This window comes from Bos javanicus, chromosome 2, assembly GCF_032452875.1.
Source record: "Bos javanicus breed banteng chromosome 2, ARS-OSU_banteng_1.0, whole genome shotgun sequence".
Classification (NCBI taxonomy): domain Eukaryota; kingdom Metazoa; phylum Chordata; class Mammalia; order Artiodactyla; family Bovidae; genus Bos; species Bos javanicus.
Window position 1 is genome coordinate 93800830 of NC_083869.1, and position 18142 is coordinate 93818971.

At 37.4% G+C, this 18142-nt stretch overlaps 1 protein-coding gene across 2 annotated transcripts in view; it reads left to right on the plus strand.

Annotated features, from left to right (window-relative positions):
* Positions 1-18142, plus strand: part of PARD3B (par-3 family cell polarity regulator beta) — a 1151446-nt gene that overhangs the window by 918828 nt on the left and 214476 nt on the right. For both annotated transcript variants that reach the window (XM_061382241.1, XM_061382248.1), the window contains exon 19: positions 8857-8967. In XM_061382241.1, coding sequence (XP_061238225.1) covers positions 8857-8967 — 111 coding nt within the window. The remainder of the gene's footprint in view (positions 1-8856; positions 8968-18142) is intronic.

Here is an 18142-nt window from a genome sequence, read left to right on the forward strand (position 1 = left end):
ATGACAATAATACATACTGTGGAACACTAAAAATAAAATGAGAATATCTTTTTCTTTCTTCACTAAGACTGGTTTACAGTAAACACATATGTGTACTTTCTTCTATCAGCATTAACATAAAAGTAGGCAATGGCCTTAGGTACCCCCCCCAAAGGAGGGAGAAATCTCTCTATTTGGTCAATTTTCATTGTATTTTTATCAAATTCACTAATTCTTAGGTACGATGGGAACCATCTAAGGTAAACAAGTAAAGACATTTGTGACATACATTTTAGAAGTGCAGAGAAATCATATGAGATTGCAATCCATGGATGTTAATTTTGTAAGCATATGCATATGCTAATTCAGAACCCAATTTGGAATATATCAGACAACAGAAACCTTTTATGGGTGAATTTCAGAATAAACTATAGAGACATAGTCAAAGGTCTGTGAACTTCTCTGCTCCCATATTTTGCTTAAGCTCTTTCAAGCTATATAATTTACACCATGATAAGGCAATATCATGTGTAATTTAAAAGTAAACTAGTTATAGGGAGAATGAAACATTATCTGAGTCCAGAAAATACTACGACTGTGAGGTTTGTGCATTTTCATATCTGACTCCATTCCATAGATTTTTAATATTATTGATGACTGGGTCTTATAGCCTTTTCCAAATGCATCAATGATATCCAAAGGTATTTCTTAATTGTAGGAGAAATACATTAGGTTTCAAATTTTCACCTCTCCTTGAATTCATAGCTCACCACTAATTTGGAATAAGAGTGTCTGAACTTTTCCCTTGCCTGACTTTTTAGTTCTCCTAAGCCATCGTTCAGGATTGTTTTCATATAGTCTGTGCCAAGAGAAAGAAGAGTGGTCGCTAATACCTACATAAATTGCCCAATGGGATCAAGGAAGAAAATTGTAGACCCATACGACTTAGCAGAATGAAAAAGTGAATGAAATATGAGACTGGAGGTAGAAACAGTCAGAGATAGAGCTATAAATTTGTGAATTTGGATTATTAGGGTGCGTAGGAATCTGGGGAGGATTTGAAAGTCATCTTTATCTAGAAAGCTCAAGGAAAGAAATAGAAACAAGAAAATGTTTGCTGAGAAATTAGGGAACCAATACTAAGAATTGGGTTAAAATCTTTCCAGTATGGAAACCAATAGGATACTGGAACCTTATTTAATTAGTTGGATGGAGGAGTTAGAGATCTACCTAACAACTCACCTTATTAGTGGTTGAATGCCATGTGCCTAACCCATATGATATGTAATGGCTACACAGTAAATGTTTGAATGACTGAATGAACCATTATTAAATTCTACTTCCCCAGATAGTTATTTAGGACTTCCCTGCATAGCACATGCTTGCGTACTCAGTTGCTTCAGTCATGTTTGATCTTTGTGACCCTATGGACTGTAGCCCGCCAGGTTCCTCTGTCCATGGGATTCTCCAGGCAAGAATACTGTAGTGGGTTGCCATGCCCTCCTCCAGGGGATCTTCCCAACCCAGGGATCGAACCCACGTCTCCTGCCTTGCAGGCTGGGTCTTTACCACTGAGCCACCAGGGAAACCCCTTCCCTACATAAGCCAAATAGGAATACTGGTGAGGTCTGTTTCAGTATTTTTCTACAACCCTCCATGAGGTTCTTTTCCACCTTGGATATTCTATTTCCTTTGATTTATTAATTTATACCAAGAAATCTCATTTTATGGATAGGAGTCATTTTTCTTATATGTGTTGCATCACATTAACTGATAAATTACCCAGGAACACCTCCACTTCCCTTTTATCAGTTCTGTGAAGTTTTATCTCCTAGCTGCTACTTTTTCTGAGTTTCTTGCCATTATCAAGAACTTTGTTCTCCTATACCAAAATCCATAGCAACATTAATCAGGAGAGGAAAATGGTGGAGACAACACCAGTGTCCATTGACAGATAATGGATAAACAAATACAGTACTCTACATACAATGGAATATTTTCCAGCCTTTTAAAAAAGAAGGAAATTCTGATACATGTTACAAAATCGATGAACCTTGAAGACATACTGTTAAGTGAAATAAGCCAGAAGCCAAGGGACAAGTATTGTTTGATTACATTTATATAAAGTACATGGCACCCCACTCCAGTGCTCTTGCCTGGAAAGTCCCATGGACGGAGGAGCCTGATGGGCTGCAGTCCATGGGGTCGCGAAGAGTCGGACACGACTGAGCGACTTCACTTTCACTTTTCACTTTCATGCACTGGAGAAGGAAATGGCAACCCACTCCAGTGTTCTTGCCTGGAGAATCCCAGGGACGGGGGAGCCTGGTGGGCTGCCGTCTATGGGGTCACACAGAGTCGGACATGACTGAAGCGACTTAGCAGCGTGTAAAGTACCAAGAACAAATTCATATAGGCAGAAAGTAGAATAGTGGTTACTAAGGGCTAGGGGAGGGAGAAATGGGGAGTTGTTGTTGAATAGGTACAAAATTTCAATCTGGGATGATGAAAATGTTCTGGAGAGATGGTGGTTAGTGTTTGCACAACAATGTGGATGTACTTAATGCCACTGACTGGTTACTCACAAAATGATTCAACTAGTAGATTTTATGTTAAGTATATTTTGTCATGCTAAAAAAAAAAAAAAATGGCAGTATTCTCTTCTCTCTTTCATCTATAAATACTCTCTGGCGTTTCTTCTTATCAGCCAACAAAAGTCTTCGGAGATGAGCCAAATTGAAAACCTCCATCTTCAACATTTCACCCCATTTCCAGAAACCACCCTACCAGCCAAACCTCTCGAAATGCTTGTACACACAAAGACACACACTTTTGTACTTACCTGCCATTCACTGTTAAGATCACTCCCACCTGGTTTCTGCTCACGTCACACCCTTGAACTTTGCCAGGGTGATGACTGGCTTCAGATTGCCAAATCTAATGAACCTTTTCAAGTCGTCAGCTCACTGGACTTCTCAACAGTATTCCCATCTGTTGACCATGTACTCCTCCTCCCAGCCCTCTTCTCTCAGATGTCTTACACCACATCTTCCTAACTTTCTTCCTGTCTCTCTCACTGTGCTTGTTCTGTCCGCTTTGTATACCATCCAACATTTAAGTGTTAAAGTGCCCATAGCTCAGTCCTTGTCCTCAGCTTTTTCATCTGGATTTCCCAAAGGCACTAAAATAACTGTGCTTAGAAGTGAACTTCTGATTGTCTCTCCATTGGCCCATCATTTCCAAATCACTGTCTTCTCTTCTCAGCAGCCTCCAGTCATCCAAGCCACCATCATCTTTCACCCACACTCCTACAGCCATTCCCAGGCAACTTTCCTGCTTTTATGTGGTACATTGTTACTTCAGCAACCAGCATCATTTTTTTAAATGTGCATAACTTTGTAGCACTTCTCCTTAAAATGATTTGATTAGTCATTTGTTGCTCCTCTACCAATTCTTTAAATCAACCAATTTCCTTACTAGCGTCTCTGTTCTTTGAATCACTAAAAAAATGACCTACTGTCATTCCTATAATAAACTCTAAGCATCTCTAAGACCTGCACTCCAAGGACCTTGCCCTTCTTTCCGTCCGAATCTTATACAAAGATCCTTTCTGTTCTCCTTGCTTTGGAGACTGGCCTTCTTTCACTGCTTGGAATGCACCAGGCATCATGCTCCTCATGTCCTCTGCATGTCCCCTTCCTTCATCCACAGGCTTATCTCCTATCTCTACTTGTCTGGAATCTGTCCCCCTTATTGTTATGGTTTTAATGTCATTTCTTCATTAAAGACCTCCCCAAACAGTCTCTTTCCTGTTACTCTCTCTCCTAACTCCCTGCATAGCACTTTTCACAACTTATATATTGATACTTATTTGGTGACTGTCTCCTCTATCAGAATGTGAATTTTATGAGGGCAGTGTCTGGTTTTGTATCCCAATAAAATATCAACCTACATCCAGTACTTATGACAATGTCTGACACAAAAGAGATGCCTAAGAAATATTTTTTAAAACAAATGCATGAATGAAAGAAGAAGAAAGCAAGCAAGCTAGTCTTCCATGAAGCTGATTCATATAACCGCTCTGTAAAAATAAACAGGAACAGGTGTTTGAAGCAAACTTATAATTCATGAAAATCTAAATTTACATAAAGAGTATGTTGAAAGGTGATTTTTCCACTTTACGAAAAGATCCATCATAAGATTCTTTAAACAGGCTTTCCAGGTACATGGAAAGTACGATTTCATTGATTAAAACCATATGTTTGCACAGAATTCTTCAGGAAAATATCTTTTATATAAAGCAAGGTTGACCTATAAGCAATTTCCTTAAGGCACCTAGCCCAGAATGACCAACTCTCAAATTTCCTAGGTAATAGATAATGGAGGTCTGGAATGCAGTGGATATTTGAAACCTTAGAATGCAAAGCAGTAATTTCAACCATTTAAGGTCTGCATGACTTTTCTCACAAAAATAGCTAATGGAGAGATGAATCAATGTATTTGAATCTCCCCAGCTCTTCTCTCTTTATGTCAGTGGAAGTAAGAATGGATATGAAATGACCCCCAAAAGAGGCTGCGTGAAAGGAGAACAAGGACCTGTAATATTCACTAAATTGAGGCTTTTCTCCCAACTCCCACCACCACCACTGCCACCACTGATAATTAAGTTGTCTGACTGCTATACTGGAAAGAAGAATTCAGTGTGTTAATAAATAAAAGGCATTTAACTTCTCTGAGTCTCAATTTCCTCATCTTAACAATGTGGGAGCCCTTTTGAAGATTATTGTCTTAGAATTCTGTTCTTGAACCTACCCAGACTTTACAAAATAAGATAATTGGTAACTGTTCTCTCTGTCTAATGAAATAAATTTCACAGCTTTCTGCTCTTCTTACTAGAAACTTTAATAAATGATCATGAACTTTAAATCAAAACATTTATAATATTTATAAAATTGGTTGAGTTGAATATTATTGATGGTTCTTGCTTAGAAGAAAATGCTTGGCAGAATTTACTTACAACTAACTTGGTCACTCCAACAGTAGAGAATCTGCCTGCAATGCAGGAAACCCAAGTTTCATCCATGGGTTGGGAAGATCCACTGGAGAAGGGAATGGCTATCCATTCCAGTAATGGCTACCTTACTTGGAAAATTACATGGACACAGAAGCCTAGTGGGCTACATACAGTCCGTGGGGTCACAGAGTTGGACACGATTGAGTAATTAACACTTTCACTTTTTCAACCTTTTCTTTTTCAAACATATCTCACTCTAATGGAAGCATAATAAGCTGTTCTCAAACTGCAGTACAAGTGAATACTTCAGCCACAGGAAGGAAAAAACAATATACTGGTTGTGATACTAAAAGTCAACTAGGGTATAAGTTCGTTTTACCCTTCAAAAATGACACTACTTTCATCTCAGAAAATCTTAAAACCTCAAAATTTAGAAGAAAATATTTGAGATGTAGCAGAAAAGCAAGCCTAAAATCTATAGAGATCTTGGCAATCTTGGCCTTCATCAACTTCCTGAGGCATTGTTTTACCCTCACTCCCCACAATTCTGATTTTTTTTTTTTTTTTTTTTGCTTCACTATTACTTTATTTGGTGACGTTTTGAGGGAAAACTATTTTACTAAGTGATGTACTAAAGTATTAACTTGTCACATAAAGGAGTTTAGAGTAATAATGTTGATCCTAAGACTCTTCTTCATGGATCCAAAAAGCCAAAGAATGTATTCATGGAAACACATTATTTAGATATTCCTGCTTTGTAGGTTAAAGAGAGATCATGAATATATTAACAAATCTGAATGATCTGAAAGTTAATGTTCTTATATTTTGTCTATTTTTTCTGTCTTCTCTATTTACTTCTATGAATGGGATCAGGTCATTTCTTCAGTGAGAAAGAGGAATAGATTCAGAAAAGGATGCAAGAAAGAGGAAGAAGAGAAAAAAAATAAGGCCGGGAATGATGGAATTAAAGCTGATGGTCAACCAACCCAAGTGCTCAGACTAGACTGGATATGTAGCAAAAGCACTGCAGTAGGAGCAGACACAGAGAGACGGCAGTGGGGAGACAGGAAACTCATGAAAGACAATTTGCTCATTGAAATTATAATGAAAAAATATACAGAGGAGTCAAAGCTGGAAGAGGCTTCTGCGGAAAGCAGGATGCAGTCCGTTCTTGAATGACATCATGACTGTGAATGTTGGCAGTGCCATCTTCCACGTGTCATACTCAGAGCTGCCACTTGACCTGTTGGTTTGAAACACAATCCAGAAAGAGACAAATGTTAGGCCACTTCTATGAAATTCTGAAGGAAATGAGTTTCTTACAAGTTTATGATTTAGGTCCTCCTGGGAGGAGATTCTGACTCTCTATGGATGTGTTGAAAGGCTGGGGCACAGGGATGGGAGTGGGGGAGGGGCAGTCAGCTGATCATGTGTGTAATTTGACAAGTGTCCTCAGGTTATATAGCTGGAAGGATGGATGGATACATAGATACATAGATGGGATGAGTAAGCTAGAGATATGAATGCTTACTCACAGAGTTAAACTTTGTAGCTAGGTAGTAAGAAACAAGGGACAACTGGGATTCCCTAAGATTTAAGACGAGTCTTTACCTTAACTGAAGTCTGTGCATAATAGAGAAGGCAATGGCACCCCACTCCGGTACTTTTGCCTAATCCCATGGACGGAGGAGCCTGGTAGGCTGCAGTCCATGGGGTTGCTAGAGTCAGACACGACTAAGCGACTTCACTTTCACTTTTCACTTTCATGCATTGGAGAAGGAAATGGCAACCCACTCCAGTGTTCTTGCCTGGAGAATCCCAGGGACGGGAAGCCTGGTGGGCTGCCGTCTATGGGGTCGCACAGAGTCGGACACGACTGAAGTGACTTAGCAGTAGTGCATAATAGAATGACTTTTATCCTGGTTCTCAGCAGAGTATCAGGTCATTTTCATTTTTCATGTGTGTTAATACCAAGGCTATGGGAGACTGCTTTCAAAGAAAATATCTATTAGGAAAAATGCCTGTCTTTTAAGAATATAAAAGACCAAAAATTAATTGTAGCTGTTTTTTTAAATTTAAAATTGGCAGTTTCATTTTCCAAAAAATGCTAAGGAAACACCAATTATTTTATCATAATTGCAGGGAACTCTAGTGTATTCTTGTTTGGAGTGCAAATTAGTACAGCTACTATTGAAAACAATGAATGGTTCCTCAAGAAATTAAAACTAGAACTATCATATAATTCAGCAATCTCACTTTTAGATATATATCCAAAAGAATTGAAATTAGGATCTCTCAGAGATATCTGTACTCCTAAATTTGTTGCAGCATTATTCATGATAGGCAAGATACAGAAACAATCTAAGTGTTCATCAACAGATGAATGGATAAAGAAGATAGGCTTGATACACACACACACACACATATATGGTTGTATGTATTTATACACACACACAATGGAATATTATTTAGTCATGAGAAAGAAGGAAATCCTACCATTTGTGACAACTTGGATGAATCTTGAGGGCACTATACTAAGTGAAATAAGTCAGAGAAAGAAAAACACATAGCTGTATGATGTCACTTTATGGGGAATCTAAAAAAATCAAACTCAGAGAAATAAGTAAAATAGTGGTTATCAGGGGTTGGGAGATGAATAAATGTTGGCCAAAGGGTACAGACTTCCCGGTGTAAGATTAGCAAGTTTGCGGATCTAATGTACAACATGGTGATTATAGCTGATAGTAGTGTATCAGGCAGTTAAAAGTTGCTGAGACAGCACATCTTAAATGTTCTCACAACAAAAAAGAAATGCTAACTATGTGACAGGATATGCTGCTGCTGCTGCTAAGTCGCTTCAGTCATGTCTGACTCTGTGCGACCCCATAGACGGCAGCCCACCAGGCTCCCCTGTCCCTGGGATTCTCCAGGCAAGAACACTGGAGTGGGTTGCCATTTCCTTCTCCAAGGCATGAAAGTGAAAAGTGAAAGTGAAGTCACTCAGTCGTGTCCAACTCTTCGCGACCCCATGGACTGCAGCCTACCAGGCTAGGGTGTAGCTAATATTTTGGCTGTAATTCTTTTTAAAGTAATATATATCAAATCAATACATTGTAAACTTACACAATGTTATGTGTCAATTATCTCATTAAAGTTGGGGCAGAAAGTAAAATTACCACTGGCCAGTTAACTACACATATGCCCAGCACCAAGAAGTATTCAGAGCACACTGACTCAGGGCTGAATTGGGAATCATGTGGCTACATGGAGAGTGAGTGTAGCCTGAAGATATATGTTTGGTGTAGGAGGTGAGCCACATGCTAATCCCAGCCCTGCCTTGAACTTGGGTTTGTTTAAGGAACAAGGCCTCTCTGAGGTTTTGGTTCTTCATTTGTAAGGTTAGAACATTGAACTATGTGTTTGGTAAAGTCCTTTACCAGCACCATCACTATATAACCTCATGAGTTTAATCTTCAATGCCGATGCCACCTGGAATTCTGGAGGCCTCTTTAAGAGATTGATTAGGTTTTAGCTATATATTAATGACAACTTTTCAATTCTTTTAATCACCACTGAATTAATTGTTTGAAATTTTTAGTCTTTAATCACATGATTTTGCACAGACTGTACAATCAATAGCCAAGTAGAAAGAAAGAAGGAAGAGAGAAGTGGGAGGGGACTTCAGTAACTGTATTATTTTTCTGCTCTAAGTATCTTATTTTTACTTCCATTGTATGTGAAATGACTTTTTATTGCTTAGAGTAAAGAATTGTACTTTAATGAGTTCATCTCATAAATATCTACAACTTACCACAAAAAGAACATGCTTATCATTAACAATCATCTTCTCCATGTTTCATTAGATTTGGAAAGAAGAAAGATGATAAGGGTGGAAAGGCAGAGCAAAAAGGTCCTCTGAAGCAGGGTGGCCTGAGAGAAGAGGAACTGGAAAAAATGAAAGAAGAACGTGAGAGGTGAGTAGAAATGCTAAGCCTCTTGTTTTATTTTTGTGCAGGGTCTATGTTTAATTTGGTTATTCTATCAGTCAACTGGAGAAATCTTATTTTAAAATGCATAGGGGTTGACTGATGCAAAGGAGAGATACCCGATATAAATGGAATCTGCCTTTCTGGGGAATTTTTATTATATTTTGAGAAGAAATTGACTTCATGTTTTTATTTTATCGGTACTTATAATTCCAAAATGTGCTACCCCTAGTTTTGACTCTAAAAATGCATATGTTCCCTATGGTTTAAACAAGGAGGTTTTTGATTTTTTTTTTTTAAGTCATTTGAATATTGATTCTTAGAGCTATCAAATTTCCATAGTCTGTTCCTAATTTTTGTCAAGCTGTTGTATGCCTTCTTAATTTTAGTCTGTTAAACCCATTTGGGTGCTATAATTTGAAAAGTACATGCCCTTCATTTTTAAAAAGCCAGTGTCTTTTATTATGCCATCAGCAAGTTACAAAGTATGTTGCCCATCTGTGAAAGGGTCGGTTTCATCTACTGAAAAAATGACAGTTTGCAAGGGCTGAATTCTCCTTTTTAAGGAGCTTAATGTTCCATTTAGACAAGAAGTCCTTCACATATCTTTGATGTTAACTCTGGCACTTACCCGAAGTAGATGTATAAATGTCTGACTTTGAAATATGTAATTGAATATTCATACTTCTCCTGAAAATTCTTTGCGTTCACAACCAGATGAAGCTTGGAGAAAGACTGAGATTATTCTATAACTAAGTATTTGATACTGACTTGATCATGCCTGACATCAGATTTGTGCAACTTTTTTCCTTGCCTATTAGTAATAATAGTTGTTGCAGCTTTTAAAAAGTCAGTACTTGTACTTATTTTAATTTTCTAGCATGGGTACTAAGAAAATCATACTTCTTATTCATTGTGTTTTCTAGTGCAGAGCATGCTAAGAGTACCAACTGTTAACCTTTGACCCCTATCTTGTGGTCTATTCCCATTGAGAAGGCTCACTTTATCAATAGCAAGAAAAAAATGCTATTTAGCCCTTTCTCATTTTTGAGAGGTTGATAAGCTCAGTTTCAGGGTCAGTGGAGCAGATAAAAGGAAATCAAGTGCTTTCCATTGTTGTTGACTATTCACATGTCAGAGTTGCCCCAAAGAGAAGAAACATGAATTTTCCATCATAATCCAAGATTCAGTAATCCTGTAACGTAAAATGTAATTCAGGCTAAGATTTTAATGCATTTATTGGCAAAGACATCTGTGTGGTGAGTCCCTATCGTAGATCTTTGCTGCTCCCCTGATTTCACTTACTGAAGCACCACATTCTTGCCTCATCTTCAGGAAACTAAGCTATTTTCTAGAATGCAGACTTTACATTTCTTGCAGCTCAGTGCTGGCTTGGGGTTGAAGAGGGGTGTTCCTCTTAGTAGCTAGGGAATCCTGTGCCAGATAGAAAATTGATAACTCATAAAATAAGGTGAGTTGTCTTTAAGCAAAAGTTCATTTCCTTTCTGGTTTTGCCTTTAGGAAACAGGTGCCTGAGGGAGTTTTGTTCTTAAAAGTGGGACCGTAAATTTACCTCAGCTGGTTATATTGGTTTCAGGTCCAATTTTCTTAAAATATGTCTGGTCAAAATATTTAAAGAGCTATACTCTTAGCCCCCACTTAGTCCACTTCCCGCACGTGAACACATAAAACACATCTGATATGGGTTTCCTAGAGACAACAGTGTCTCAATCATTTATGAGGGGAAGAAGGAGGAGAAGTTGATTTTTTGGTTGGGTGCTATAGAATTGATGACCAAGGACATTTCAACAGCTCAGGGGCTGAAGACCATAAAGGGCAAAGGTGAAGGCTGAACATTTGGCATCGCTCTCAGCCCTGGAGTCCCATTTCTTGGCTCTCTATCATCCATAGGAAACCAATTCACAACTCTTAAAGAACTCAGCAAACATATCACTCATCATGGCCTGGCCACAGGAAAAATATATAATAAAATAGGAATAAAATAAATCATAAAATAGGAAATAGTGTATACAAATTCACAAAGTTGAGTTTTTCCTAATACATTTGAAATTTATTATGTAAAGAAGATTTAAGCCATCCAACTGCTTACTTGCTTTATCCTAGCTGTCATAGATATAATAGCTTTTCACTAACATATCTCTTTTTCAAAGAGTTTAAAGCACTTAAGTAAAATATATACTGTACATTGCTTAAACCAGCCTGCACCAATTTGTGAAAGACAATTATTAAGCTTTCAAGAATTACGCGAGCTTCTTCTTAAACCATTGGTAGCTTGAAATTGTTCATGGTGGAAGTGTTTACACCATAGAAATTGGCAAATGATGGTAAATTGGGTTTGTTTTCTCAAAGAGCCAGTTTGCTAACACACCCCTCAGGGTATATACCAATTCTATTTAGTGTATAGCAGGAAGAAATTATCAAAAATAGAGGGGAAAAAAAAACACCCATCCAAATCAAAACACATGACTTCTTATAGATAGCTATGTTTCTCAGATTGGCCCATGGGACACCTGAATCAGAATGAATCACCTGGGGAGCTTGTGGGAAAAAATGAGAATTTCTGACACACCAGATTTACAGAATCAGAATCTTGCGAATTAGAGGTCAGGAATCTAGGTTTAATACTTATGCTCAATGCGATTCTTTAGCAGTCTGAGAAACACTGAGTTTGGGGGACAGGATTTAGCTGGAACATTAGATTAAGCTCTTCTCATTCTATAATAATATACAGATTGTTTTTTTTTCTCAAGAGGATTGAATAACTCAGTCTAAAAATGTTGCCGTCTTTCTTACATGCCCTCTCTGAGGCCTCCTACCTTACTTGCATGCTTTATGCAAACAAAAGAGGAACACTTGCCAGTGCTCATTCACCTAAGAGACTATGAATCACTTTCCCCACCCATACCACCATGCACACAAAACTAACAAAGACAATAAGTTTATTAAGACATTTTTGGAAACATAAAAAGTGTAAAGAAGATTATTAAAATCAGGCAAAATTCTATCATAATTCCATAACCACTGTTAATAATTTTATGATCTTTTTACTATATATTTTTTATTTGAAAACTTGGTATTCATACCATATATATTTTACTTTTTTCACAGAGTTCCTATTATGTTGAGCATTTCCCAATGTCATTGATGTTTTGAAATTATGTCATTTTGATGACTGCCTAATATCCTGTGAGATCAATATATCAAAATATATTTATCCTCTTTTATCTTGAAATGTACAGACTGTTTCCATTTTTTCAGTGTTCATACCTTGGTGAGCATCCAGGTACAAAGTCCTCATAGATTACCTCTTAAATCACATAATTGGAAGGTTCAATTTCCTTGTAACTATTTGAACCAAGGGTTAATCTAAACTAATCAACTCTAAACTTTAGAGTTATATCATCCTTCTCCATTCCTATCACTATTTTTCTTATGATTTCCATATCTTGTTTTCATTTGCCTGTGTATCTAGCTCCTAATATGGAACTGTGTTGGTGATATATATGAATATCAACTATAAGTGAAAGTGAAGTCACTCAGTACTTTGTGACCCCATGGATTGTAGCCTGCCAGGCTCCTCCATCCATGGGATTTTCCAGGCAAGAACTAGAGTGGGTTGCCATTTCCTTCTGCAGGGGATCTTCCCAACCCAGGGATCAAACATGGGTCTCCTGCATTGCAGGCAGACTCTTTACTGTCTGAGCCACAAGGGAAACTCAGTTGTAGCTATCAAAAGGTCAAAAACCTACAACTGGTGGATTGAGTTATTAAAGAGTCTAGAACAGTGATTCTCAGTTCTTTGGAGGAGGGGTATGAAGGATGGAAATTTGCTTCCCAAGGAACGTTTGGGTGTATCTTGAGACATTTTTGATTGCCAAAGCTTTGGAGGGGGGTGTGGAGAGTGAGTTGCTACTGCTATGTACTGGGTAGAAGCCCAGAATATGGCTACATATCGTACAACCATAAGACAGTTCCCATCCTCAAATGATTAGTTATCTAACTCAAACTGTCAATGGTGTGGAGGCTGAAAACCCCTGTTTGTACTGCAGAAAGAGTAATGATACTCCTGGACATTCGTATTGCATTGTCTCACAATCTGTGGCTAATACAGAGAGATATACACTAGATCATGTAAGCCTAGAGGATTATTAGCTATTTGAGAAACTACACCCAAAGATTACTAATGAATATTCCAACAATATCGGAGAAGGCAATGGCAACCCACTCCAGTACTCTTGCCTGGAAAATCCCATGGACAGAGGAGCCTGGTAGGCTGTAGTCCGTGGGGTTGCGAAGAGTCAGACATGACTGAGCAACTTCACTTTCACTTTTCACTTTCATGCACTAGAGAAGGAAATCCACTCCAGTTTTCTTGGCTGGAGAATCCCAGGGACAGCGGAGCCTGGTGGGCTGCTGTCTATGGGGTCACACAGAGTCAGACCCGACTGAAGCAACTTAGCCACAGCAGCAGCAGAATTCCAACAATATAAGCTCACAAGAAAAACGTTATCCTAAAAATTTATTTTAACTCTGGCTTGCTGAGCATTGGCATCATTGATGGTGCCTATTGATCAAATTTCAAATTCCAAAAAGCTGCAGGGGTTGACAGTGTGTCCGATGACAGAATCATCTGGAACAATGGACTGAATCAAATATAAAGGAACTTAATAGGAATAAATGTAAAGTCTTGTGTTTAGGTCCAAAAATGAGCTGTACAAACACAGGATGTAGAAGGTTTGACTTAATACCAAATATATGAAAAGTTTGCCTGATGGTTTTAGTTGAGGGTAAGCTTTGCAAGAGTCAGTATGGGGATATGCCTGCCAGAAACTTAATCCAGCCTAGGCTACAGAAATTCATGTACGAAAGTGAAGGAAGAAACAATAATTTCTATTCTGCACTGCTCAGATCACACCTGGAATACCCTAAGCCTCTCTCACTCACAGAAAATGGCAGTATTAAAGCCATGTCTTTTGAAAAATATGGAAGGATGTGGGAACGCACAGCCTGCAGGTTCAGACTTAGCTGACATCACATGATTAAAGAACATTAACATAAAAGAGGAATTAGATGTATTTTATAGCCTCCATTCTCTTACCATTCTCTCTCTCTCTCTACTTATTCATATATTCATTTATTTTCTTGAAGATTCTAATGAGGAATTATTTTTAGAGAGGTAGCCATCAGCTTAATAGAGGGGAAAACATCCTGACAAATTAGAGTGTCTCATGCAGCGGCAAGTGTATTGACACTGGAAATATCTAATGATGATTACACTGAGAAGGGATGAGTGCATCAGGAAAGGACTAGACTGGAATCACTTTCATAAACTTCAGTCATTGATATATTATCTTCACTGTCTTGTTTGTATCTGTACACATTCAATTAAATAAAAAGTTACATCAATGCAAAACCATGTAAATTAATGTAGTTAAATACATCAAGCCACATACCATCAAAACTCTTGTGTCATTGATGCTGCTCATGTCCTTAGATGATCTCTATGGTCTCTCCCAGATCTCAGGGTCTGAGAAATTTATAAACATCTGAGTAGAGAAGCATTTACTTGGCACTCCCTAGCGTGGCCTTCTGTGAATTGGCTATGTACACATGGCAGTGTGTGCACTATTTCCATGTCAATGTATAAGCCCAAGTTTCTTGCTCCTAATTGCATGTTAGGATTTTCTTAGTCTCCTATTCGATTTCCTGAGCTGATCATGTGTCCCCTCTTGACACAAGTCAAACAATCCATGGCAGTGAAGCCCTGTTTTAAATAAACTCATCATTTTGTTCATGCTCCAGTGAGACTGGCCATAATAAGACATTACTTCCAAATGCTTATGTCCATTGCTAGAAGGATGAATCCAATATTATATTCAAAGATTATTTCTCCTAGAATTCTTTATCAAGCTAAATTAAATTAGCATTTTCCAAATGTTCAGATTATGTAAATTAGTATGGTGAGCTAAAAGCAAGAGATGATTTTAGCAAGTCAGTAAACCATGTGCTTTTGTTGCTATTGTTTGATACTTAAGACTTTGAATTTGTAACCTTCTGCAGAGTTTGAAATTAAACAGATTCTCTGGCCTAAAAAGTGCCTAACATGCATGCTGTACTTGTTAATACCTTCTCAAAAATCGGGTGGAGATTTAAGTTAAAGAAAAATATGTTCTCCTCATTTATTTAAGACTATTGTACTGGGAGAAGAAATCTCCATTGACTAAAGGCTGTCTTCCATTAAATCCCATAGTACTGACCCTTGGGAATCTACGTGTGACTCAGGGAACTCACACTGGGGCTCTGTGACAACCTAAAGGGGTGGGATGGGGTGGGAGGTGGGAGGGAGACTCACAAGGGAGGGGACATATATATTCCTATGGTTGATCCATGTTGATGTATGGCAGAAACCATTACAATATTGTAATTATCCTTCGTCTAAAAATAAATAAAATTTTAAAATAAATTAACAAGTTAATTAAAAACAAAAAATCCCATATTACTAATCCTGAATTAAATTTTCCAAAATGAAACTTCTTACTACAATTGGGGAGGAGGCGGCAAGGAATGAAGTTGCACTCTAAGATCTTCTATTACTCTTATATGGTGTCAGAGTTTATTTTGCAAGGGAGCTTATTTACCACGTTAGTGAGATGTTATTTTTGTAGCTCTTGTTAGAATCTTAGGATAAATGAGATGAGGGGGGGAAGTGGCAACCTCTTTAGCTTCAGCATGGAAACATATGGCTCTTGTTTTCAACAACTGGCCTGAATGGAATGTCTAAGTGAGAGTGAAGCTAAGATTTAGGAAAGTTAATCTGCTTCAGTGTCTGAATTTAAGGTTCTTAGTTTTCTTTCCTTTAGGAAGCCTTCCAAGAGCTGAGACTTCTCCCTTGCCTTATCAGCTGAGCTGCTTGTGGCCTGTTCCCCTTCGTTTAAATCGATACATGTGTTTTTGATATTTGGCAAGCCAAGATTTAATTATGCAGCTGCAAGTTCCCTACATAAACGAAATGCATCTTAGAGAAATAAAAACATTCAGAAACCGTTTAGAGTTTGAGAATACAAGTGGGTGAAAATCTATTCCCAACCTCTCAGCATTTTATTTAATTATGGGAGATTTTTATGTTACTGGAAATTGAAATGAGAACCAGAATAAGCTAGGGTTTATCCAACATTTGTGCATACTGAAAAATAAAGATGCTTATTGTACTCTAAGAAAGAAAGGAAACGTATATTTTGAGTTACTATTATATGTTGTAACCTACCTAAGCATTACACTCCTAAATACGTAGAGCAGCAGTTGAATTGATAGGATTTTGTCATTATTGTTTCCTAAAAAGAGTGCATATTTTACTCAAGGAACCAGAAGGTTGATTTCTTTAATTTGCCAAGAGACTCTCTATAATTAATTATTTACTGAACTTAAACTCTGGCACTATTTAAACTGTTGAAAACACCCATCTTTTGGCATGATTACACACAAATGATTAATTCAGCCTGGTTTTACTCCTCTCTGAATATCCCTGTCTTTTGCCATAGAATTTGCTAGGTCCTGTGGTGTGGGCAAAATAAAGTGTTGGAATGATTCCCAGTTTTAATAGTCCCAATTTATTATTACCACTGAACCCTGATCAGATCGTGGACTGGATTAGATCCCAGTTTTTCAGAACGCCCCAATTTATGGTTCCCTTAGAATCCTGATAAAAATATGTCTTTGAATAAGGTTTTGGTTTGCTAAAAGAGATCCAGTTAATTACTTTTAGATTCTTATTAGATCATCACTGCATGGAAGTTATGAAAAATATTACTAAATGGTGTTTCTCAGGACAAGGTCACGTTCTCATTTTATGCTGACAGAAAGAAGCTATCAGATTTCTGTTTTTCATAGTACTAACCATCTCAATAAATGAAAAGAGATTTGCCATATCCCAGTAATTACTATTGATGCTTGTGTTTGGGTAAAGGTGGCCTTTTTTCCTGGAATAATAAGTAAAATCAGAGTGTGCACACATGAGAGAGAGCAAGAGCCAGCACTAAGCCAAATACCGGGCAAAGTGGCTACATCCTCACCACCCTTCTTTCAAGATATGTCTCTTATTTAGAGAAATGAGGGTATGAGACACAGGGGGATGTAGGTAGTTTTAGCAGCTGTATGTTTATTTGATCTTCATAACACCTATCTTCCCAGAAATGCTTGTGGTCACCAGCAATATTTGGCCCATGACTGTATTCCTAGAGACAAGAGATGGAAACATCTACATCCTTATGCCATGCCAGCATTTTTATGAGCCAAATCCTTTTATGGGACTTGAATCAATGTTAGAAGTGCTGTATTAGCAACTACTTGTCAGCTGAGCTGGATTAATACATAAAATGAATCACTTGACTTGCATGGTTTCCAATAGTCATTTAGACAAACTTCTAAGATTAAAGTACACCAGCTCTTTTAAAGAGTGTTTTTTAAAGATACTTTTATATTCAAATATCCTGGAGTGACATATTATATTATTGTATTTGATTATAGTGATATTTAAATATATTCTGAAAAGGAATTTATTAAACTACCTACAGTGAGCCCATAGAAATGTTCAAAATATCTGATCTGATCTTGGAAAGAAATTCTAAATTCTGTTGATCCTGATATTTGGTTTTAATATACACACAAAAATATATGCCATATAATCACCAAACCTTGGTAATTCCCTGGATTTTATGCCAGATACAGATATATTTGGTTCAATGGAGGTTATGGACAGCAGAGGCAAAATTTGAGAATTTTCCGTGAAAGCTTTGAGCAGCTATAGAAGGCCTTTGGTCATGAGAACTTAGAAATACTCATTTTTTCAATTGTTTTTATAACTTTATATAAACAACTTTTGAGCATGTATCTTTAAAGTCCCTCTTTTTATTACCATGATGAAATGGCAATAATAATTCTTTAAGGCCTGTAAAAAATATGGATAAAATGCTTTTTAACTGCTAAGTCCCTTCAAAGAAGGAAATTTCAGTAAGTAAAAGTTAAGAGAATCCATAATATTTACTGTGGACTATTCTGGAGCTGGTCAGTGTAAACTTAATTTTCTAAAAATGCTCTTAAAAATGTGTACAAATCAAACTGTTGTAAATCCAATGGTATTTTCTGA